This window comes from Bombus pyrosoma, linkage group LG6 (assembly GCF_014825855.1).
Source record: "Bombus pyrosoma isolate SC7728 linkage group LG6, ASM1482585v1, whole genome shotgun sequence".
Classification (NCBI taxonomy): domain Eukaryota; kingdom Metazoa; phylum Arthropoda; class Insecta; order Hymenoptera; family Apidae; genus Bombus; species Bombus pyrosoma.
In genome coordinates, this window is record NC_057775.1 from 10,873,754 (window position 1) to 10,898,640 (window position 24,887).

Genomic DNA, 24,887 nt, shown 5'->3' on the forward strand with positions numbered 1-24,887 from the left:
TACAGAAGTTGTTACATGGCAAGAAGAAACAAAGCGCTATCTGCTGTTTGCGTTTTTTTCAATTTTTGTATTAAAAATGCTTTAACAGTACCCAAAAATTTCTTCATAGGTCAACGTGCGTTTTGAAAAAAATTCAACTAACTTTGTTTGTATATAAACGTAACAATAGTATAAAATGAAGCAATTAAAAATGACAATGATTATGTAGAGCTGAGAGCGCAATTCGTTTATACTTATATGATATTAAATCTTAGGCTGTTAATGAGCCGTATTTTCTACTCATCGTCAACGTCAGATAAAGGGAGGGTACGCATAATTTTTTTTGTCACTGGTATGTCGAAGAATCTAGGCTTGATCTGGAATAGGAGATATGATACGATATTAGATGATTGATACAAACAGGATTACGTTGGAGCCACAGGTGCAGGATGATATCTAGGCAGTTATCGGTCAGGTTTTATGTGTTTCTGTTTCTGTGTGTGTCTGTGTGTGTACGCACGAATAATTTTTTTTAGCAAAATTTGTATGTAATTCTACTGTTGTTTACAGTCATTAGGATCAGTTCCCTGTTGTTTCCCACCTGATGGTGCATTATTTGGAGAAGATTCCTCATCATCTTCATCTTCTTCCTCAGGGTCGTCCTCATCACCCTCTTCTTCCTCGTAGTCTTCGTCTTCATCTTCTAAGCCTTCTCCTAAAATATCGTTTTTTTACTCGTTACTCATTATATGTCAATAAATTACTTTCACTAGCCAAGGGTTTTGAGAGTTCTAACAAAACTCGCAAAAACTTTATATTTTTTCTTAAATATTAACTTCACTTTGTGAAATACCTGTATAATACAATACAGCTCTAGGAATTATACGTTCTCTTATATAATGGCCAATTTCAAAGTCACTGGATAATAAAGCTTGAGTGTCATCATCTATTTCTGCTTCAGAATCATCTGGCACTAGAAAAATAGTTTACAATTAATAACAATAGTAATATATATCATCTCCAATATGTAAGTAAAACATAAAATATAAAAATATTGATTTGGCTTACCAACTGGTGGACTGAAAAAGTTGAAAAACGAGTCGTTCTGAACAGTTTTTGTTACAGTTCTTATAGACCCTCGAGATTTATGTTTCTGATTCTTTTTTATAGTTTTTACTGTAACGTTCTTTCCTTTTTTCCAGTCAATCACACAACCCTGTACAAATGGTTAGGATGAATATATGTACTTTTGAATAAATTCTTTCTTCATGTAGAAAATAAAACATATAAACTTAGATTAAAAATAATATTTACCTTACATTTGTATATTTCGGGTCCTTCAAAACTAAACGGGTCATTTTTTTCAGGGGTGCACTTCATATGGTACTCTTTTGTTAAAACTGAATTAGAAAAGTATTCATTTGGCTCGAAATGGAACTCAAGAACAAAGCCCTACAAAAAATCTTATTATCTTTAATGCAATTCTTTCTATTTCATTTCTACTTATGTTTCACAATTTTATTTATATATTAATGGTATAGGTAGGTTTTCATTTATATGTAGATATGTAATGATTTTTTTCTTTTCCAACTTACCATTGGATTAGATTCAAGAAATATCACTTTAATATCATACAAATGTTTCAGTATTGGTTCATCATGTTCCTGAACCATGTCAGCTAATGTTTCAACATTTTTAAATATTGTCAACCAGAAATCTGGGATCCCTTTAATATCTTCATTTTCACCCCTAAAATAATTAAGATTTGTTAGTAGAGTTCCTAACACTTGGAAATTCGTAAAAAGTAGTGTGAAAGAAAACAATAATCTTTAATCTTATACTCTTGCAACAAAATTCTTAGTTTATTTAATGAAAATAAAATGTTCATACTCTTCTTTTTTAGGTTCTTTATCATCTTCGAGATTCGCTTTTGTTTTCAAATCATTAGTTAATCCTTCTTCTTCATCATCACTCTCCCATACACATTGTTCATCCGTTGGTTCGTAGACGCCAGATATTATATCACTCCTCTTTTCATAGAGAGGAGCACACATTTTGTAATAAGCACATTCCAAGGCATGTACTTCCTCATAAAATTTTGCTTCAATATTAGTCGTAACTAATTGCAACTGTTTCAAAGCTTTAATTCTGCGCTTTACAGGAGCTGGAAGATTCTGCATTTGCTATAAAAATTGAATGTTTTCTTTTAACATTGGCTTTCAAAAATAATATCAAAAATATAATCAATAGTAAATTTGTTTAAATACTAGAAATTGAACATATGTAATATTTTATATCCTAATTATTTAATATATTTAACTAAAATATTTAAATGAACAAACAGTAAATAAAATTTAAACTTATTGGGGTATGGAATATATAAACTCAAAGTTATTAATATTTTTATATATATAATTGAAGAAATATTCGATTCTAATCTACTGCGGTGCATAATTCATGGCCTGCACTAATAGCTGATTAAACAAGCAACAAATTTGATAACACGTGTAAATAAGAATTATTGTGGGCAACAAAAAAATAATAAAATTGTTGTAAAGGAACAAAATTACATGGATTCAGTTGATCAAATTATATTAGAGAACTACAAAATTTTTTTTTGTCCAATTGATTCAAGTTTAAGGAAAAATATAAAAAATAATAATTATACATAAACTTATTAAAAAATGAATTTATAATACTTGACAAAACAACATTCTATTTTCTTAAATAAAGAGCATTTTTCACCCAATAGGCAAAAGTTCACTATTTTTTTTTTAAGTTCCAAATCAATGTGATCCATTTACTTAATCTGATTTATACAAATTGTTCTGTAGAATAATACTAAGATATTGAAATATCAAATAAAATAGACACATTAAAAAATTATCATCAAGGACTAAATGAATTATATGAGTCTTTAAACAGAATTCAATATTGATAATTAAAATGAGATACAAAAGTTATACACAATGATTAAAACCTTTAATGCAATAGCTTCAATTTCAGTTAAAAGCTTTAAATTTAAATTTTACTATATCTTTTTCCATTGATTGTAAAAGGTTCTGTTTAGAAAGTTACTAACCATTAATATCTGTTTATTATTTGCAATATGAAATTTGAATACCTCTATTCCAGGTGCAGTACGATCTTGTAGAGCAGCTAACACATCAGCTCTATTTAAAATTTTGGAGAAAAGCTCTGGGGCTTTGTTCTCATCTTCATCTTCAACAGATTCCATTTCACTATTTTCACCAGCACGCTCTGGATCAGTTGTCATAGTACTATAATCTAGATTTATTTTTTCCTTTTGTAAAAATGACACTTGTATAATCAGAAAGTAATTTTGTTGGGCAAAAGTAGAGTATAAAATGAAAAAAAGGGTACTTAAGTTAAAAGATTAAAAAGCTTTTGAGCAGTCATTTATTTATATATATATATATCTTTGAATAATTTCTACATTTTGTAAAAGATACAAAATTCCAAAATAATATATGATTTTACTATTGTGTTAGATGTTTCATCTTTGCTTAAATATTGTTAAAAATCTTTTCTTACTTAAGGTCAAATATATTATATTTAACATAAGTAAAATAAATTAATCAAAATATAAATGAACTGATGATATTATGCTATGTATGTAATGTAATACATTTTGAATATGCCTATTTTTAGCTCATTCACTTTAATTTGAATTAAAAAGACATTAAATATATGAAAATATTTTTTTTGTTTTACAAGATATATGCAGTAATCTTAATAAAATTACTTTAAATAGTAATTAACCAAGTATTTCATTTTATCAGCATATATATTTATTTCTAAAAGCATAGTAAACTACAATGATAATTACTTGTTTGAAAAACATATTTCAACAGAATTTTTTCAATCAATTGGAAACTAACATATATATATGTATTCCTTCATGCAGTAAGGAAAAAGAAAGTGGTATAGGAAACGAACAAAACGAACATATATACCGAAAAAAAAAAAATTAAACCTATATGTGCGAACACCTAAAAGAAGGAATAAACTATAAAAAATATTCATGGAGCAATAAAGAATACAGCATAAAGCAGAAACTATCAATCAATCTACAAACATACTGAAATTAAATTGTACGTTGCGATATATTCTCTATTAAACGTGCGTGGCAAATATCGGGAATCTTGTCTAAGTACATACTATGAACGAAATAAATGTTCTCTAAAAACATCTACTCTTGACAAATTTCCTTAATTCGAATTAGTTTCTGCATGGACGTTGAACTGACATTTGAAAGTCACCATATTCGCGAGGAAGAAAGGTTATTTGCTAGGGCACGCAGAGATCATGGAAAAAGCGGAAATCACATTAATTCATCAATTATTTGTCGGAACCAGTTACGTCACATTTATTATACGTTTGTTTTATTTCTTTTTATACATTTATTAAGGAAATACAGAAGTCGCGAAGCTATCGCAAGGTTCAATTTTTCGACACAAAGAGCGTGCACATGGGACAGACAAAAAAGCAATTTTCGGGGTTATAAATGCGTGAAAACCAAAAAAATAAGGTATAATTGTTTTTAAGTGAAAGCATTATTTTTGAATATTTAAACTTTGAAATAGAAGCATTAAAACAAAGGGCAGACATACCTTTTAAGACTGCACAAAGAAAGAGTTATGGAACGAACAACCAACCGGTCGTTGTGTCGGTACTTTCGTTGTAGTAAGTCGCACAATACGAAATTAGTTCTTCTTCTATCCTTTTCTGTTCTCCTCAAGTGCTACTATCATGCGATCCAAAAAATCCCTAGGTACATTTTTCAAACGCCAAGTTAAAAAGTAGATTGTTATGCTTTTTAAACCATATATATTTCACAAAATTTTTTAAAAACATTCATTTATATATTATATATATTTTTGAAAGAAAAAAATATTTTCTTAAAGAATTCACATTTGTAAAATACTGAAAGTAGAACACGAAACATGAATATTGAAAAATTGAAAAATTCCTAGATAATTTTTTTCGAATACGAACTTATAACGGGTTTTAATATAGTAAATATTAAATGAAGATAAGCATTTATGCTTCTTGAATGAAATGTTTATTTAAAATATTCAAATTTGAATTTGTAAAATAATGAAATGATTTTAAAATTATCTAGTGAAATATTAGAGACTTGTAATTAAAAAATTATGAGTTTTTAATAATAATTATAATTTTATAACCATTAATTTTTACTTATCGAAATTTAGCAAAATGTAAATACAGCTTTATATTAATAATTATTAAAAAGAATTAATTTCTCATATAAGCATTTGTAGCACTAAATATATATACATAAAGTTTGAAAAACCGAAATTCTAATATAAACGTTTTATAAAGTTTTATTTTGTAATACAAAAAAGTGTGTAAATAAAAAAGATCTTAAATTACGCATGACGTTTTAACGAATATACATAGTAGCACAAAGGAAATTTCCTTTCTAATAGTAGAATATACTAAATCGAACTAATTGATTCTAGAACCTTGTTCGTGTTCCTGGTTGTAGTATTAGAAATGAGTAGCTATCATTTCTGATAGCATATACATAGTAGATATTCATTCTAACCATGATTCTAATGAATTTGAAGTAAGAAAATCGGTAAAGTGACCAATAATATTTTTTTCCAGTCATTGTAGCATTTTTTCGTTATACTCCAGTATATTTTCCTTTTTTAAAGGGAAAGAACGAAGGCTATCAAATAATTTGAGTCAGAAGAGGTAAATTTAACTGATCACGTGATCTCTAACTATTGACTGTTATCAACTCGCTAGTGAATTATTTTGTATCATTGTAGAAAATTGCCAACTCCTATTTTCCTTTCCTATTTTTATAGAGAATGTATAGTAAATGGTGTCTTATATATTTTAAGCAAAGAAAGATTTTATATAAAGTAAATATATCGTTTAACCAATACTCAATCCTCATTTCCTAAAAAATAATCATTCTTCACATTCAATATATAATTTTTGCGATGAAATATTTCAATAATAATAACTTGTAGCTATAAAACTAATCATAAGGCAGAGGGTTAATGTAAAAAATGTAGTTTTCCAGTTTATAACATATTAGAATTATACCAAAACCACTGATCAGAAAAAACCAATCAGAATCAATCGATTTGTTTTAACGCGTAGATTATAGAAATACCAAAATTATTTTGCGGAATGTTATTATTATTAAAATATTTCACGATAATTATCTTTGTATTCTATTCGATTTTTCAACGGTGGCAGACATATTGAATGTTGATATAGGTAAATGCATACAACATATACATATTTTATTCTTATATTATGAAATATTTTAATAATAATAACTTTCTATAAAATAATTTTGTATTTCTGTAATCTATGCGTTAAAACTAATCGATTGATATATAACATGTTGCAATTCGTGAAAAGTGATTCTGCTAGAAATATATATACATACACAGAATTATGAATTCGAACCTTTTCCCCTAGATTTCGATCACATGGTTTTATTTACCTCTCCTAACTCGACTCAGGCAAACTACGTGCACATAATACATACATATCTATAGTTCCAATGAATTTATCGGTTACCTCGGAAGGGGAAAAGATGGCGATGTGACGTCATATCCGTTCAGCACGAAAACGTAACGTAATTCGCTAACACGTTTTCTCCTAGAACAGCATATTTCTTTAGGCTTGGCGCCTTCGTCAAATGCAGTGAGCGTCGGTGTACGTAAAATGGCGGACGGTGACATTGATTTGTACGCCGACGATCTCGAGCAAGATTTCGCGCAGGTAATTCGTTTTTATCATTGCTAATAAGTAACGAGTTGTCTTATAGGCGTTGTTGCTAATTGGCTACTTTAGTAAAAAACATTGGAAACTGTGAGAAAAATGCGATAGCAGAGCGGGGTTGTTCGGCGTCATGGAGGAGAAACGGTAACGATTGCCTCGACAAGCGGTGTCCGATTCTCGTTCAGCCGGGATTTCGATTTTAACGTACATCTCATTCGTGACGAGTAGATGTTGTATTCGATTATCACAACCGATAAACATTTTCTCTATTCTGTTACATAATTACCGTGGCCCGTGCACGTTCTATTGCATCGGGGAAAAACTTAAAAAGCAAATACGTGTAATACACAGATTCACAGCAAGAAAAGCAAAATGGTGTTAGCGGTAAGGCAAATGTCTCGTAGCGCATTTTATTCCTCCACTTCGTTTAGTTTTTAACTAAAGTTTTCATTATTGCATGCGAGACACCATTTTCTGCTTACAGCGTTCATATTATTTTGAAGTTTGAACACTTTATTTGTATGTGATGTTTTTTTTCTCTTTTATTCCGACCGAAATTGCACCGAAACGATCCATGCTTATTTAGGAAGCGAATTTTTTTTGTAGGTATGTGTGTACAGTTTTAATGAGCGTCAATGAAGCGTCTTATCCAGAAAAAATTGTTATATTTTTAATCTTTTTGTACCTTTTATCTATTACACTATTTTTTGGCTTTTGTACAATAATTTGTATTCTATAAGATGATTGAAATTCATTTTAATACTTTATAAATTATGTTTTTGTTTTTGAAGGAATATGTTTACTTAGAACTATTTTCCTTTTTTTCTTCATAGTTAAATATTTATGCAATACAATGGGAATAGAAAATATTAAAAAATGTGAAAAGAAGGTAGTAGCATACGTACAATTTATAAATTATCCTTTATCGAAAATTTGGAAGGTAGTTAGTAAATTAAAATATTTATTAATGTATTAATTATTTTTTAAGCTTTCTCCTATATTATTTTTGGAACTTTAAGTAGATAACATAAAAATTGTATTTTGAATTTATTATTAATATGTATTAAATACTATGTATAATATTTGTTATATATCAGTATATTTTATATACTACATATGTGAATGATTTAAAAAGGAATTGAATATTAAATTAATTTTTATTTGTATAAATACTGAAACTACATATTATTTTCACAATATAATTCATAAGAATATTCAGTTCACATGATGTAAATATATTAAATTCTTATGGTAATTAATCTGCTTATGATATATTTTTAATGATTTGTTTTAGGATGAGTTTGCTGGTGATGGCGTTGATTTGTATGATGATGTGATAGCAGCTCCTGCTGGTGGTAATGGTGGCGTTTCTACAGGAAATAGTGGAGATGGTGCTGGTGATACTACTTCACCAAATGAAGAAACAAATGGTAGCGCACCTTACCATCAACTTGGAAATAATATACAGCCAAACCAAATTGGAAGACGTCACCAACTATATGTTGGAAATTTGACTTGGGTAAATAATTGAATATTCATTTTTATTAATTATCCTTTACTTTAAAAACTTGGAGAAAAGGTCAATATTTTTGTAGTAATTTAAACTTATCGAAATATTTCTATTGCAGTGGACAAGTGACCAAGATATAACTGATGCTGTTCAAAGCATTGGTGTATCAGATTTTGTTGAAGTAAAATTCTTTGAAAATCGAGCCAATGGACAATCTAAGGGATTCTGTGTGATATCTTTGGGATCAGAACAAAGTATGAGGATATGTATGGAAAGATTACCTAAAAAGGAATTGCATGGACAGAATCCAGTAGTAACATTTCCAACTAAACAAGCTTTAAATCAAGTAAGTATAGATATATCGATATTATGAACAAGCAACTATTTATGGGAAAGAAATAATTAGTACTGTGAGAAATTTATTTTTGTTATATGATTCTTTTCATGAGTTTTTACTCTGATAGGTGTAAGTAAAATATAAGATTGAATTTGCAGTTTTCTTCTTTTCTTTTAAAAAAATTTACTTGCGAAAATATCAGATTGTTGTTCACTTTTATATAATTTACATTAATATAGCTTCCATTCAAATTAAGTATAGTTAAATCTTTTAAAAAGTTAACTTTTTTAATATAAATAATTTTGCACTTTTACACATATACAATTTTCATTATATGATATATTATCAAGAAATTAATATTGTCCTTTAAGTAACTTCTTTCAATCAAAACACATAATTTACATCTAATTGGTCATGTCTATAATATTTAGAAATCTTTTTTATTTCTTCCTTCACATTAGTACTGTATTGCATCTTTTCAAGAAAACAATATGAATTTCTTGACGGCTTAATCGTTATTTCTCTTCCCAATAAATAAATGAAAACTCGACATTTTGTACATTTGAAATTGTGTATATGTTCTCAGTTTGAGTCTCAGTGTAAGACACGACCAGCTCCGGCTCCTCAACAGAGTCAGAGTCAGCGTCCCCATAATCCACATCAGCATCAGTCACCAATGCCACCCCATCAACAGCATCCACAACATCCCCAACACCCTCAACATTCGCAACAAAATCATGGTCCTAGGATGATGATGGGTCCTCCGCAGGGTGTACGACCACAGAGAATGCCACCTCCAGGGATGGGTCCACCAGGTCCAGGTGGACCTGGCCAGCAAGGTCCACCGCGTATGCACGGTCCGCCGATGGGTCCTGGACCGGGGCCGCACCATCCTTTACCTGGGCATCCTAACCAAGGTCCACCACCTCCTGGTTATCAGCAGGGTCCATGGAATGGGCCAAGACCTAATGGTCCACCTGGACCACCAAGAGGTCCAAGTGGACCTGGCGGTCCACCTCAACAAGGACCACCAGGACCAGGTCCTGGTCAACATCGGCCTCCAGGAATGGTATGTAATAGAGCTTTTATTTAATTATTCAATGTAATTGTGTGCATGTAGTTTGTCCTTTTGTTAATAATTATACTTTTTCTGAACCGATTTTTTATATCTATAAAACTTAATTTGTATTGCAAACTTGTGTTTATAGTAGTTGTGGGACTTTGCTTTTAACATAAAAATAGAAGGTAACTAAGAAAGACAAGAAAGGAGATAAGAATGTAATATGTAATCGTCTAATATAATTGTGTATTATATAGGGTGCTTGGCTACAGCTGTAAAAATATTTAAGGAGTGATTCTAAAAATTGATTACCTGGCACGAATCATAGAGAAGATTATGACATTTGAAGACGTAAACCGTCCTAACCGTCCTCCGAACTTTCGTTCGTATAAGGAGGTTTGCTTGCACATAGGGATATTACGACAAATTTTTAATTTTCAACAACTAAAAAACAAAGCTGAAAACGTAACTTTTTTATTCTTGATTTCCATCTTATTTTAGCTTCATGAATCATCCTTTAAATCTTTTTGCACCTGTAGCCGAAACAGCCTGTGTAGCTTCTCGCTAAAGCTATAGAAACATAACTATAGAAAAGAAATTTTTTTATTATTCTTCAGATAATACTTGATATATTAATTAGAAATTTCTGTTAAAGTTAATCATTTCTTGGTTTTTACAATTTTATGATATATTTTATATAAATCGATAAATTATGGTACAAATTACAAGAATATTTTTTGCACTTACATGTCTTACGCTTCGCGTAAACAGAGTTGTACTAGAGACCTTTCAGAAGCCAGTTACCATATACCACAGGTAACACACAATGTGTTGTTTTTCCTGCTTTTCACGTTGTAAAAATTATCCATTTTTCAAACTTTTCAGTATTGATTTGTTTTTAAACACAAAATCTGATCGAACACTATTGAAATTAATAAATAATAAATTGAAATTCTATTATTTTTAAAATTCTAAAATGTCTTAAATTATACTTATATGGAAAATAAGATTTAAATGATATTAATAAAAAAGTCATTCATCTGCTATCTTTCAATATTTCCTAATTCAATTGTCTTTCTTTTGAATGAAGCTGTATTTAGTTATTTTTTTTATAAACTTCAAGTGTTAAAAGAAAATGTAATATAAAAATATAATCTGCAAAATTTATTTCTTTGAAAATTACAACATTAGCAGTGCATGAGATATGTATAACATGAAAAGCTCTTTCAGAAATCAATAAATTGTTTCATTTCAATCTGTTTATTGGTTAATTAAATTTATACGGCACATTGAAAAGTTTTTGATAAACCAATAACTGGCTCTGATATTTTAATATTTTATCATTATTATTAATTACTTTATGATTATTGTTTAATAATAGTATTCGATAGTAACTCGTGTTATTGATGCATCTCATTATTAATTAATTTTTTGCTGTTATTTTCCAAGTATAGAGAATGATTTTTAATTTAATTATGGTAGATTGAAATAGAATCTTCGTTTGTCTCCATTCAGCAATTTCATGGTGGTCCGCCTGGTCCACCTGGTCAAGGACCTCCACGTGGTCCACCTGGACATCCTGGTGGACCTCCAGGTGATCCAAGAGGTGCTCAACCACGTCCCGAATGGAATAGACCACCAGGTTTGTTAAATATCATGATTCATTGTGTATTATATACTGAAACATCTTGGACTCACACGCTCTGTTCTTTCCTTCATTTCATGTGTCATTATGATAAAATTCTTCTTTTTCCACAGCTTTTAGTCTGCATGATAGAGTAGATTATGAAAATTATCAAAATTACTATACAAAACAGGACATAAAGAACTTTAGTAATAAATCACTTCTAATAACAAAGAATTATGTAATCAAGTTTTTGTGAATAAAGTTCACTGATGTAATTATTCAATGTGCATAGGAATGCATCACGGGCCTCAGGGACCACCAGGTTTCCCTCAACATCAACATATGCAAGGCCCGCAACCTGGTCAAGGCCCACCACAGAGAGGACCTCCTCCAGGTTCTATGGGTGGTGAGAAATTTAGGACGTTCATTGAATATTAACAATATCGCTATTAATTTTTCTTATAATAATGCATGATATTGAGGGAAATTTTATGCTTAGGAGTATGAAGGTACAAGGTGTTTCAGATAAAAGTAACATAAACAACAATTCAATTTTTGTTGTTGCCACAATTTCAATGAATATAAAGTATATAATTGAAAGTATTTTCAAATAATATTAAAAAAATAAGTAATAATAACATAGGAAAGAAATAGTTCAATTTGAATAAATATACTTAAAAGAGTAAAAATGTAAATATAAAGAGTATAGCTATTAGAATATATAAAGAAAGATGGAAATTTTTAGTCTATAATAATTTGTCATAATCTTACAACATTGTGCAAGCATATTCTAAAGCAATAAGCATACTTTATCAAGTCAATCATACAATAAAAATTGTTTTGTGTAATGAAAAAATTTATAAGCTTGCTATACTAAGTGTTGCAAGCTAACAAAGATATTGATCAGGAATGTTACCAGGTCCAGGAGGTCCGCCACCTGGCCATGGTGGCCCACCTCAAGGACCACCACAAGGACCCCCAGGAGGACCTGCACCACATGTGAATCCAGCATTTTTCCCACAAGGACCACCTCATCAACATCCAGGACAACATCCGCCAGGTCCTCCTGGTCCACCCCATGGACCACCTCATGGTCCACCACATGGTCCACCTCATGGTCCACCTCATGGTCCTCCACATGGTCAACCACATGGACCACCCCATGTGCCACCTCATGGTTATGGACCACCTGCAGCACAGGTATATGATATTCTATTTTATATTGTCCATCATACTAATATCTTATATTATATTTCTGATATTATTTAGTGGCTTCACTATTACGTTTCATAATACTACTGCTTCATTAAAATCTTAAAAAAAGCAAGGTGAATTATATATCTTACAGCCACCTTATGGTGCACCTGGACCTGATCATCGCCCAGAAGGTCCTCCTCCCCTTACAGAACAAGAATTTGAAGAAATCATGGGTAGAAATAGAACTGTTTCTTCTTCTGCTATTGCTCGAGCAGTATCTGATGCTGCAGCAGGGGAATACGCAAGCGCTATAGAAACCTTGGTTACAGCCATCTCTCTGATAAAACAATCCAAGGTTGCTGCAGATGATAGATGTAAAATTTTAATCAGTTCTCTTCAAGACACCTTGCGTGGCGTCGAAACAAAGAGTTATGGATCTGCACGTAGGGGTAAATATTTTATTTCTTACATTTAGAACAATAAAAAATAGATGTATGTTTAATAAATTTTTTAATCACTTGCAACGGCTATCATATCTCGTATGATACTATCGAAATTGAGATTATTGTATTAGTTAATCTAGATTTAATGAATTATTTCAGAACGATCACGTTCACGAGACAGGGAACGCAGTCACAGAAGAAGACGTGAGCGATCAAGGAGCCGCGACAGGGAATACAGAGAAAGAAGCAGAGACAGAGATAGAGAACGTGACAGGGAACGCGATCGTGAAAGGGAAAGGGATCGTGATCGTGACAGAGAACGTTATTACAGTGAACCATATCCACGGGAGAGATCACGAAGCAGGGAGAGGGATCGTGAACGCGAAAGAGATCGCGAATATAGAGAGCGAAGCAGAGAAGAAAGGTAAGCTCAACATCTCATAATTATTTTAACTGTCACTACTGGATGTACCTTCTTATTCAATTCAGTCAAAAATTAACTGACAGTCACAACTTATAACTGATAGCCCTCGTAATAATAGCCACGTATGCGTATGATTTAGAAAAAGAAAATGAGTACGATAAGTCTATATTTATATAAAATAATCCGACGTTTACATTGTAACAGATCGTATATAACTATATACAGTTCATTAAAATATATCATGCAATTTTCTTCGCAAATAGATATAGCATTATAGCAACGATATTGATCTAAGTAATATAAGTCCCATTTATTGTATTATATATTTTGCAAACATTTTCAATCATGCTATACAGAATATTGTATGCGGAGTTCATCCAAAACGTTCGATTTGAATACTTATTTAAAATACTATTAAATAGTATGAAATTTGATAAAAGTGCAAGTAAATTAAATGAATTGTAACTGGTATTAATGATGTTTAGAAGAGAACGCGTTGATTTATAATGTGTTCAATTGTAAAATAATTAATAATGTGTGTCTATTTAAATACTAACGTATTTCATTGGGACAAATTTAACTGTCATTAAATATTAATAATTACTTCTAACATTTCTTAATATTTCCGTATTGTCTGTATTAATTAATTATTCTGGAAAAATTCATAAGTACAGACAAAGACCATAGATAATTTCACATGGTCATATAACAATAATTTATAAGACTTAAATATAGTTAACTTTATTAATGATAAAAAAGTGAACTTAACCCTTTTGCTGTAATGTAATCTCAAATCTATTTGTTATAATTCTAGAACATCTATACTCTACAAATGGATGTTCACAATTGAACAAAAAGAATCTGTTGTAATTATTATGTAGAATAATTGCGACTAAGTTAGTTACTGAAAGGATATTAACTCTAATCGAGCAAAAATATTTGCTTATATAATTGACAGCGACAGGGTTAAATAAAATTAACGTTATTTTGATACATTAATTGTTATTGGGCATTTCAGATCTTGAATATTTATATATTTTAGTATGGTATTTTTTTTAACAATTACTAAGTATTAAATAAAAATCTATTTAAATGAAAGTACTTTTAAATTTTCTCTGCTATCAGTTAAAATTTGACCCTTTGGGGACGGGACGGTTTGGAGTCAACCGTACCGTGGGGCCGAGTTGCTGCCGTGATAGTCATTTAAAATTGCCAGCGCGCATTTCTGCTTAGACGCGCTTTTCGTTCATAGATATCAAATTCTAGACATATGTATATACACAGATTCTCCACAGGATAAATAAAATGTGACACACATATGAGTCCTTTGGTTCTATCAGTTGTCTTCGCCGAACGCGTATATGAGTTTCTCGCCCATAGCGACGCGTTTACATGGAACACATATATGAGTCGTTCGGCTCTACTAGTTGTTTTCGCCAAACGCATATAGTAGTTCCTCGGCCAAATTGATGACTTACGCAGAACGCATATATGCGGCAGTAGTCCGCAAAGGGTTAATTTATAAGAATTCAAAATATTATTAATCTTTAACCTTCGTAAGTTATATTGAAGATAAAAATGTTAATCACAAGGATATCTTTTTATCAAAATTTTAGACATTCATAAAATATGAAAAGTAACAATTAACGTATCAATTAAATGTTTTTTTTATTATTGTATCAGATTGTTCGTTAATGTCTACTTTTTTAATCTACTACATAAAATTTGTTAAAAACATTAATCAGAAACAAATATTATATTATTATAATAGTTACTTGATACTTTGAAAGCTAAAAGTGGACATTATTCTTAAAACAATTAAATATCTTGATTTAGGTGCTCTGCGTTATTATTGAGTGTAAAAGTAACAGGTAAATTATAAATATTGAACTCCAAGAACTGTTATTATTCCTATGTTAGCTTCAATTTGCTGTGCATATGACTATATAATGGTAAATATTATTATTATAAAGTTCTAATATAAGATGATCTTCTCATTAGATAACTCAAAAGCGATGCCGCCATCATACCGAAAGTCACATTCTCGGTCCCATTCTCATTTTACATCTGTATATACATACATTTACCCTATTTCAGTGGTATCAATTTCTACTGATATTATAAATCACACAACCGATATTGTTATTGGCGATATTGTCTTTGAGTTAATTAGCGAGAGAGTCACTAAACAGTATAATGAAAATATAAACGAATTCATCTTTTAATAAATCAGTTCTTTATAAGAAAAATTGTAATACGTTACTATGATTTCAGTATTTAACAATAACCTAAAATATTCGAGGCAAATAAATACAGTACAAATTTATTTCATACTTTTTTAAATGTTATTAAATCATTGGCAGAAATACAAATTATATTTAAAAGATGCTCAGTATATATTGGTTAACATAGGAAGAAATTGATTGTTTATCAAACAGTACAAAAAAATTCATAAAAGCACCCTTATGTTTGTTTTAAAATAGCAGACATTTAAAATTTTTTTCGTTCTAATATTATCAATCAGCGATAAGTAATAACCACATTATTGATTTTCATTATGGTTTTAGAAAGTAACAGGGGCTTTTTTTATAATAGAGAAACTGAAAATATTGCGATCTCAATTTTTAAACAATATAATATTTTAGGAACATTTATATATAATAGTAATGTAATTTAAATGATGCAATTGAAATAACAATTCTATTTGCGAGTTATAAATTTTATTGTAAATTGTTCAAAACTTTAACATGCACTAAAACGACGAGATTGTAATTTTATTAATCTATTTGTTTATTGTTTTTGGAATATTCAGTAGTAAGTGAGACTGAAGTTTCAAAGATGAAATAGCCAACAATAAACGAAACTTGCCCATAATTGAAATGATTGAAAGATTTGTAGATTAAGGCGAACATCCGTTCATTAATTAAATATTAGAACAGATTTAAGGAATGTTCGCATCTACATTTTTATTTCAATTTTGTAAATACGAGGGAAGAAATGAACTTTGTACTCAGTATCAATGATACTTCTGCAAGTTATTTTTGTCACATGATATTTGAAGTGTGTGCGTGGATACACTTAGAGTCTGAATCTTATTAATTGACATCAATAAAAAGATAAAGGTTGAAGCTGTATAACAATAGTTCTCTTAATATACAATTGACAATTTTGGAATGTAAACAGATGTTAGCTTCTTCCTTGAGATAAGTCATACAGTACATTCAATACAATTGTTCCCTCTTGTTCCTCCTGTGTAGTTGTAATCTTTATTTCCAAAGTCGCCATTGGAAAAAGTATGTAAAAGAATGTGCATATCTTTTTTGTAGATATTGCTTTCTATTCAAAATACTTCAATATGTTTCATAGAGATATTGTAAATGAAATTTTTGCCAAGTATATTTAAGATGTGATAGAGAATTAAATATTTAATTTATGAACTACATATATTGGTATTTTAAAAAATTACTGAGTTTTATCTAGCGATAGAATTATTGCAGTTATTAATCCTAACAATTCGTAAGATAAACAGTTCATGAATTAAATAATCAGTTTCCACATATTGTTATCTTTCGTTATTTATAAAACATGAGTAGGAATGATTACAATTTTACTTCATTTATTAATCTAGCATATTCATATCATGATATACATATCTTGATATACATAATGTAAAAATACGTAAAACGTATAATTACTATTTATATATTAAGATGGTTAAATGCTTCTTCAATTTATATATTATGTTAACATATATTAACACAAGATCTACACTTATCCAGAGAGATACTGTAACATTGATTCTACTATCGAGTTGATATATGTACAGATCTACAAATACTTTACTACAGTAAAGTAGTCATAATCCTGAAACCATAAAAAGAAATGAAATCTATGCAACACAGTTGCATAGTTCCTAGAAGAAAGTATCTTCTATTTTTCAATGTTTTGAAGTAAGTTATTCTTGTTTCATTTTGAATATTCACATATGGTTACAGGTTTAGCAATGAATCTCAAAACTTCTTTGAATATATGTAGTATTGTACACATGCACTTACATATAACTGGTAACTGTAGTTAGTATTATTTCGAATAACATATTGACATATCTTTTAATTTAATCTATATTTCAATAGAAAAATGCTAAAAAATGGTTGTCTTTTATATAAGCATTAAGTCGTAGAGTAAGTTTACAATTTAATATAAATTTTGCTCGAATAAGTGATCGTTGCTAAATTATAGTAGACTGAAAAAGGGAAATTGAATATATTTCTTAACATAGCTTATTTTAACTAAAGCAACGTATTAAGCCTGGTAACAGTACAAGTCATAACGAAGTATGCATATTTTCCATTAGTACGACACGTCAGTCAGCCAGGCCAAGAGTAAAAGAAGAACCGCCAGAGACGGCTCCCGTCTCGTCTTCCAAGGCGTCTAGGTAATTTACACTTTTTTTTTCATTAAAGTGAATGCATGTAGATCTCATTACAAAGTATTATCTTGTTGGATGCAAAACAACAGATTAGAGTTATTCTTAAAGAGTTTGATTCAGAATTCACGTATTGATTACATTATCCATCATTTCACAAACAGGAATATTTTAGAATTCAAATAAAAATTTCGTAAATAAGTGGGAGAGAGAAGGGGGAGAATACAAAAAATATAAGAAGTAGAAAAATAAGAGACAAGTATAAAGAAAATGTTTCAACTTACTTTTGTTTCTTCACATGCATATAATGATGAGAAAAGGTATTAAAAGTTATAATTCTATTAGAATATCGCACGAATTCAGTGAATCTTTTGTTTTCTGACTACAAAATCGTTTATTGCAAATTGTTGGAAAATTTAGATAAATATTAGTTTTTCTTTGTTATTAAAACTTCTTGTTAGAGTAATGTGTTTAGTTCCTGAAGTTATCAGAGACTTTTTTATGCAGTAAATTGTCTCTTCTAAATGCTTGATAATTTTGTTCCTTTCTCTTAAGCCTTTACAATAAGTAAAAACCTGATCGCAAAAATCAAAATGTTAATAGAGAGCAAGGAAACGAATAAAAAAAATAAAAAGTTATCGTGAACGAAGAAGGTAGGATATATTAGAGAAAGATACATAGCGTATCAAAGAGTCCCTGAGTTAATGTAAATATATCTTAAGAAGGCATAAAAAGAATTAAAAAAAGAAAAAAAGCAAATTAATAGTGTACACCGGTAAAGTAAGATAATTGGCTGACGTGTACTTGTGTAGGTATTATGACGATCGCTACAGAGAGCGTGAACGAGACAGAGATCGAGAACGAGAGTCGAGCCGAAGACCATCCGAGAGAGAACGAGAACCGGAGCGTGAACGGGAGCGAGAACGAGAAAGAGATCGTCGCGACGAACGTGGAGACTCTTCGCATCGTTCAAGGCATTAAAGGCGATTACGTGTCGGAAAGAATAAAGAAGAATTCTCGTTTACAAAAAAATCAGAAATAACAGAGAAAACAGTGAGAATAAAAATACAGAAGGGCCAGAAAACGAGGAAGAGGTCACGTCTTAGCATGCAGTGTTTGCAGGATCTTACCGGTCATTCTCTTGCAAGCGTCATTGAGAAACGGATCCAAGAGGACACTCATACACACGTTTATCTCCTGAGAGCACATGTTTATCTTCTGTATTTTGTCTGAATATCAGTAGTATTTAAACACTTTCTCGGCTGAACAGAGAAACCATTGGTTTCGAAATGAAAGAAACACAGTGACCTTGCAATTAATTAAATTTTTTGATAAATCTATCATGATTCCATTTATATATGATCGGTAATTCAGAGCACCTTTCGATACAATAGATTTAGTCTTTGTATTAGAAGTATAGATAACCATCTTCCAGTTATTTGTTTTACATGACAAATAGCTCTGTACTAGAGGTCTGTAGTTTATGTGTATTTAATATCTATGTGTACACGTGTATGAAACGTATCTGTTTTACCATGTAATTTTTAGTACATGTTTATCTGTATATTAGGAGTATCTAATTCACGTATGTTTAAATATTCGGGTACACGCGTATTGATGCATTCATATTCTAACTTACAACTTGGAAGTCTATATTTAAAAAGTTCTGTTTTATTCACTTATTGTTGTACTATTGTATCTTATTAGTAGAATGGTTATTAATTCTTAAGTTTCATATTAAAGTATAAGATTGTGATCAATCACAATTCCCTTTTTTATAAACATAAAATTCTAATTATAGGAAATTAATAACACGAATTTTGTATTTCCTAGTAACATGCTACACGTGTCTGTTTATTGCACGTTTAGGAAACTATGACCTCTAGAATTTTTATCAGCTGCAACTGAATGACTATGTTATGATTGTATTGAATTATAAATATCTATTTTTAGATGTGCTTAGATACATTTATCGGTATGTGACGAAGCATCTAAAAATAGAGAATCTCGGTCGAGAAAGTGGCGAATCCCAATTATGTTTTGATAACATAATTTGCAAGTCTCTGTGTAAACTTTCGGCAGAGTTTCGAATCGCGAGCATTTTAGCCAAATTACTACGGGTGGTTTTGTCATAGAAGATTCTTAGCAACACGTTGCATGGGTGGTTGATCGTAGAATTTGACATACAGTTTCTTTTTGAGTCATCGATGGTGTTGTTTTTTTCTTTTCTTTTTTCTTTTTACGTAGCATACACTATCATATTACTAAATATTATTACACTAATTATAAAAAAACAACAAGAAAAAATGATAATGAAGCTAACGAAAACGCATACACCACATATGCATATATATATATATCTATGTAACATTTAAGCAGAGAGTATTTGTTTAGTTTTCAGAAAAAAGTAGTGAGAGTGAAAGAGCGAGAAAGAGAGGGAGAGTATGTGTTATTCAGGAATAAAAAAAAAGAATAATGATAATAGCAACAACAAATTAACAAAAGGAAAAGATGACGAAAGCACAACGAAAGTTATGTTTCACGAAGAGTTGTGTTCAGTTGCGGTTTACAGAGAAGCTGAAGAAGAGGCTTGCGCCGCACCTATTGGCGAACGGTGCTGTGTGTTTGCTGGTTGCCTCGGGGAAGAATGAAGATCACACTCTGGACTCTCGTCATCGGTCTTCTATCTCCGCGACGATGCAAGATTGTATCTTAACTATAATATATATATACGCTTTCAAAAAAAATATACGTGATAAACATGTCTTTACTTTATTCATCAGCACACACAATCTTCCTGATAAATATGTTATTTTTGTTTTTGTGCTATTGCATTATTCCATTTATTAATCGAAAGGTGGAACCAATCGAAAGACGCCGCATACACGGCATCCGATTTAAACACTTTCGATCTCACCTTTAATTAATTTATTTCTGTACAATTTTTGATGTTCGTAACAACGATCGATTAGGGATCGAAAGTGTATGATAACAGGGGTGGAACACGATATTTTACATGTAAAACAATTATTATGTTCTCCATTATGTTTTATGACATATACTAGTCTCATCCATGAAATTGGAAGGATCAATGTCAGAGTTATATATTTACTCTCTGATAGTCGAGTGTTTGAAAACTAATTTATCGAAACTACCCAAATCTGCTCATCTAAAAATAATAAAGATTACTATCCAGATATGATCATAATTTTGTTTATTAATTGTAAATAAGTATAGATATTTTAAGATCATCGACTTGGGTAATTTTGGTAAATTAATTTTATGTAATAGTGCCATCTTATTTTTCACTGTTTAGTTGAAACGGCATAGAAAATTATTTATAACGATACATAGTATATTGTGAAAGCGTAACACGTTCACGGAACGACTTTGTTTGAATTGTCAAAAAGGTCCTGTGTATTATTTGAAGAAAAGAATTTCTCTCCTGTGTTACGCCCTTAGAGCGTACAGATTAATCCTCGTATAATCAAGGTTTATGTAATTAAGAGTTATATGAAGAATTATGTTCACCTCTTATGCACTTGAATGTAGAATTTAATGTACATAAAAATATTGCGTTCGTCAAATGTTACACATTTTGAAAATATGTATTTTAAATCCAGTAATATATTATGGTGATTTCAATTCTTGATTGTACGAGGATTAGAAACTAGAAAAATTAGTATTCGTGTGCAGTAGCAGAAACTCTTTCATGTTTTAGAAGGATCGGTATTACTGTATTTTTCTATGCTCAAGCATGATGTTCTTAAGACTTAACGTCCCTCCTCCTTGTATATTTAATCTTCATTTTTATGCATCTTTTCCGATCTGAAACGAGAATATATCATCATAATTTATTTTTTAGTCACGTTATATGTATTATTTTTTAAGTAATATGTTATCCGATCGCTACAGTTAGATGTAAACTAAACTACGAAGTTGTAAAAGTCATATACTACAAGCACTGAATTACGCATGAAAGAGTTGAGAATAGCTCGAAAGAAATTACAACTAAATTGAACACTATACATTCGTCCTCTCTAAGAGAGGAAAAAGTATCAAAAGTAAGCAAAGACAGCGAGGGTGGTTCACCTTTCGAATGGATTTTTTTATCAGGGATCATTATGAATGATGATACACTTAATAATAGCTCTGTGAGACAATGTTGTATGTATATATTAATTTTTATCATGTATCGCATAATCATTCGTTATTTTAGCAGAACCCTCGACGGTCTTCTTTCATGTATAACAAATTACTATATAAGATAAAATGAAATGAATTATATATATTATTATAATATAATATATAATAATATTATAATAATATATATAATATAATATTATAATATATATATGTAATAATAATAATAATGTGTGCGTATATATATATATATACGCACACATATAATTTCTTATATTATACAAATTTATTACATTTTTAATATTTATGAAACGATTTTGTTGGGCAACGATTAGCGACATATTATTATTATTTCTATATACTTGTGAAAGCTTAGCTGTATAACTTTAGTTCATTTCACTTGGTGTAAATTTTTAACCAGAAGCGTCATGTTTTAGAGAGAATGAAAAGGGAAGAAGACCGCAAAGGGCTGAGCATTCGGTACCTTTTAACAAGTACCAGGAAACGGATGATGGACTCTCACAGAGCACAATACCAGATAGTTAAATTCTCAGCAACAAAAAAGAAGGAAAATCCCAATAAATTTTTATGTTGTAATACACGAGACCAGTTTGCATGATCACATACATATACACATACGTGTCTCGTGAATGATTATGTTTCGATGTGCCATTTTGAAGTAACCATATAATAGTTAACTCGACCATGCAGCTAGAAATAAGAGACACTGCTGGATGGAGTACGACCAACTCATAGTCCAATTGTTTGAGTTTATTCATGCTTTGATCCTTTGTGATTCAATGTTTCTAATTTAAGTTAATTTATTTTATATCAGTTTTCATTACTGTTACATTTATGAATTATAATTTGTCAAACACATTTTCTATGAAATTAAAATAGAATTGTTTTTATCATTAATTTAATTTTTGTAAAAGTGATTTACATAACATATTTCATTATTTGATACTGGAAATACAATTTATTTCCGTAGGATAATTTGGTAAAATGAAACAAGTATATTGCTCAACATAATTGAAGAATAAATAGTAATTACTATTAAAGTAAAGAATTGCAAAGGATTAATGTAAAATGATTTTTTCACTCCTACTTATCTTTATAACTAAAAATTCAATATTTTTGCAACAATCAGTCTAAAAATCCGAATACAATGACTACATTATTTACAAACAGTATAGACAATTCGACTATAAGTATAGTTCTTAGAAAGTAAAATGTATAAATTGTAGTTTTTGTGAGAATCATCGAGCTGTACACACACTGCAACAAAAGTCTGCATCTTTTGGATTTGTTAGCACTGTGTGCGGCTTTCTTTATGTATAGATTTTTTTACTGCGATTCACCAACCAGAAAGATATTTTACTATAGCTCAGTCATTTCGTCTTCGATTCCTATGTTATGTTTAAACGGTGATTTTTCGAAAGAATAATTGAGGACACATTACTTTAACTTATCAGGATTAAACAAAAATTTTTATCTTCAGTTCAGCGCAGGTTCCAATGATTTCATTGAGGCATCTAAATATAATCGGAGTAATTATAATATTATTTTTCCTGTCATTTAAAGTTGAAAAAGGAAAAAGTCTGCATTGCATTCTTACATTACAAATATGCGACAAGTATTTTTTTGTGTACTAATAATAAGAATTGTACATTTAAAGCGCAATTTTAAGATAACAAAATATTAGTGTTTTTAAGGTATTTGTCATTTCATAATTTTGTCTTATTTTCTTTTTAATGTGAAAGAGATATTGTTTCAAAGAAAGTTAACGATTGTTTATAGAAAATTAAAATATACTGACGATTAGTTAATCTTATTTTTAATTTTTTTCTTTTTTTTAATTTTATCGTCTAACTTATGGTAATTAATGTTGAAACTATTTCATAGTCTTAGTGATAGTTGCGTTTTAAATGAATAGTTCTGTATTTGTTTCTTATCAAGAGTACAAAGAGCTGTGAGATATTTTTATCTGTAGGTTTATTTTTTAATGATTTATATTTAACGACATTCTATTTATAGAGATCATATTTTGTTAATAGAGGTCTCGGTCAAGTAACGCTGTGAATTATAGGACTTATAAACAATCATACGATAACACGTGAAAAAGGATAGTTTCAATTTTTTGAAACGCAAAGCGCTTTGTACTGAATAGTATTATTACACAGAACTATTACAGTTCTACGTGACGATATCAAATAATGCGATTATTATCAAGAAAATTTTATAAAAGCTAAAAGAATCACATTTCTGTGAATCTACACAAATGATTGTTAATATTTAGTGGTTTTAACGAAATCGACGAAAATCTTTTGTAATGTTGTGAGAGCACTATAAATCTAATGACAACTTTTGTAAGTAAGTATTATAATGGCATATTTAGAATCATGCAATGAAATGCATAGAATTCTCAATATTTTACAATTCATGATATTAGTACAGTTTTTTTAAAATCATTCAGAATTATAAATTTGAAACATGAAAAAGATTAATGTTGATTTAATAGACAAACATATAATTGTGAATTTATGATCAATTGTCAAGAGAAACTAAAAAACTCTCAAAGAGATAAATTGATGTTAAAAGAAAAATATATGTATATATATAATACATATTTAAACTATATCAAAAGTTACAACTCTTCAATACAATGGAATCTTAAAGAAATCAATAAATCAATAATAGATCTTTCTATAATATCAATGAAATTTTTGTTATATTATCAAGATTTATAAATGTTTTAAAATACTTAGAAAAATACAAACAACACAGGCATTAGATATATATATACTACGAATTTTCTTCTGTGATCTCGTAAAAACGTTTAAGAAACGTTAAAATATGCACAGAATATCGTAAAATTTTACAAAATCAAATATTTAGTATTCTAATAATTTTCTTATTAGTACAACATTAAAATCTTAAAAATGA

The 24,887-nt window shown here is 29.7% G+C and overlaps 2 protein-coding genes across 15 annotated transcripts; one reads left to right on the forward strand and one right to left on the reverse strand.

Annotated features, from left to right (window-relative positions):
• Window positions 1–41: 41 nt before the first annotated feature.
• On the reverse strand, window positions 42–4,752 carry LOC122568447 (nucleosome assembly protein 1-like 1). Of its 4 annotated transcripts, XM_043728167.1 has the most exons (9): window positions 4,614–4,750; window positions 3,104–3,267; window positions 1,870–2,162; window positions 1,575–1,728; window positions 1,294–1,431; window positions 1,048–1,195; window positions 833–952; window positions 581–694; window positions 42–356 (listed from the first exon to the last, which is right to left on the reverse strand). In XM_043728167.1, the coding sequence occupies exons 2-9, from the start codon at window positions 3,254–3,256 to the stop codon at window positions 346–348; spliced, it is 1,131 nt and encodes a 376-aa protein (XP_043584102.1). In that variant the 5' UTR covers window positions 3,257–3,267; window positions 4,614–4,750; the 3' UTR covers window positions 42–345. The 4 variants fall into 4 exon arrangements, with proteins under 4 accessions (XP_043584102.1, XP_043584100.1, XP_043584101.1 ...); XM_043728165.1 differs by having other exon boundaries at window positions 42–694; XM_043728166.1 differs by having other exon boundaries at window positions 42–694; window positions 3,104–3,283; window positions 4,614–4,719.
• Window positions 4,753–6,598: 1,846 nt separating this feature from the next.
• Window positions 6,599–24,813, forward strand: LOC122568442 (cleavage and polyadenylation specificity factor subunit 6). Of its 11 annotated transcripts, none has more exons than XM_043728147.1 (12): window positions 6,605–6,774; window positions 8,069–8,293; window positions 8,403–8,630; window positions 9,208–9,690; window positions 10,453–10,497; window positions 11,197–11,323; window positions 11,601–11,714; window positions 12,216–12,508; window positions 12,657–12,954; window positions 13,108–13,372; window positions 17,727–17,807; window positions 18,611–20,562. In XM_043728147.1, exons 1-12 carry the CDS (start codon window positions 6,718–6,720, stop codon window positions 18,777–18,779), a joined length of 2,385 nt encoding a protein of 794 aa, XP_043584082.1. In that variant the 5' UTR covers window positions 6,605–6,717; the 3' UTR covers window positions 18,780–20,562. The 11 variants fall into 11 exon arrangements, with proteins under 11 accessions (XP_043584092.1, XP_043584088.1, XP_043584082.1 ...); XM_043728149.1 differs by having other exon boundaries at window positions 6,607–6,774; window positions 12,228–12,508; XM_043728151.1 differs by lacking the exon at window positions 6,605–6,774 and adding an exon at window positions 6,815–7,158.
• The last annotated feature ends 74 nt before the right edge of the window (window positions 24,814–24,887 follow it).

Bases quoted from the DNA above. Each gene is read 5' to 3' on its own strand.
- LOC122568442 (XM_043728147.1), top strand. From the start codon at position 6,718: ATGGCGGACGGTGACATTGATTTGTACGCCGACGATCTCGAGCAAGAT. The intron at 9,691-10,452 runs GTATGTAATAGA...TCGCGTAAACAG, and splicing joins AACATCGGCCTCCAGGAATG to AGTTGTACTAGAGACCTTTC. The intron at 11,324-11,600 runs GTTTGTTAAATA...CAATGTGCATAG, and splicing joins CGAATGGAATAGACCACCAG to GAATGCATCACGGGCCTCAG.
- LOC122568447 (XM_043728165.1), bottom strand. From the start codon at position 3,256: ATGACAACTGATCCAGAGCGTGCTGGTGAAAATAGTGAAATGGAATCT. The intron at 1,729-1,869 runs GTATGAACATTT...TAATTATTTTAG, and splicing joins AAAGAACCTAAAAAAGAAGA to GGGTGAAAATGAAGATATTA. The intron at 953-1,047 runs GTAAGCCAAATC...CTATTTTTCTAG, and splicing joins CTTTTTCAGTCCACCAGTTG to TGCCAGATGATTCTGAAGCA.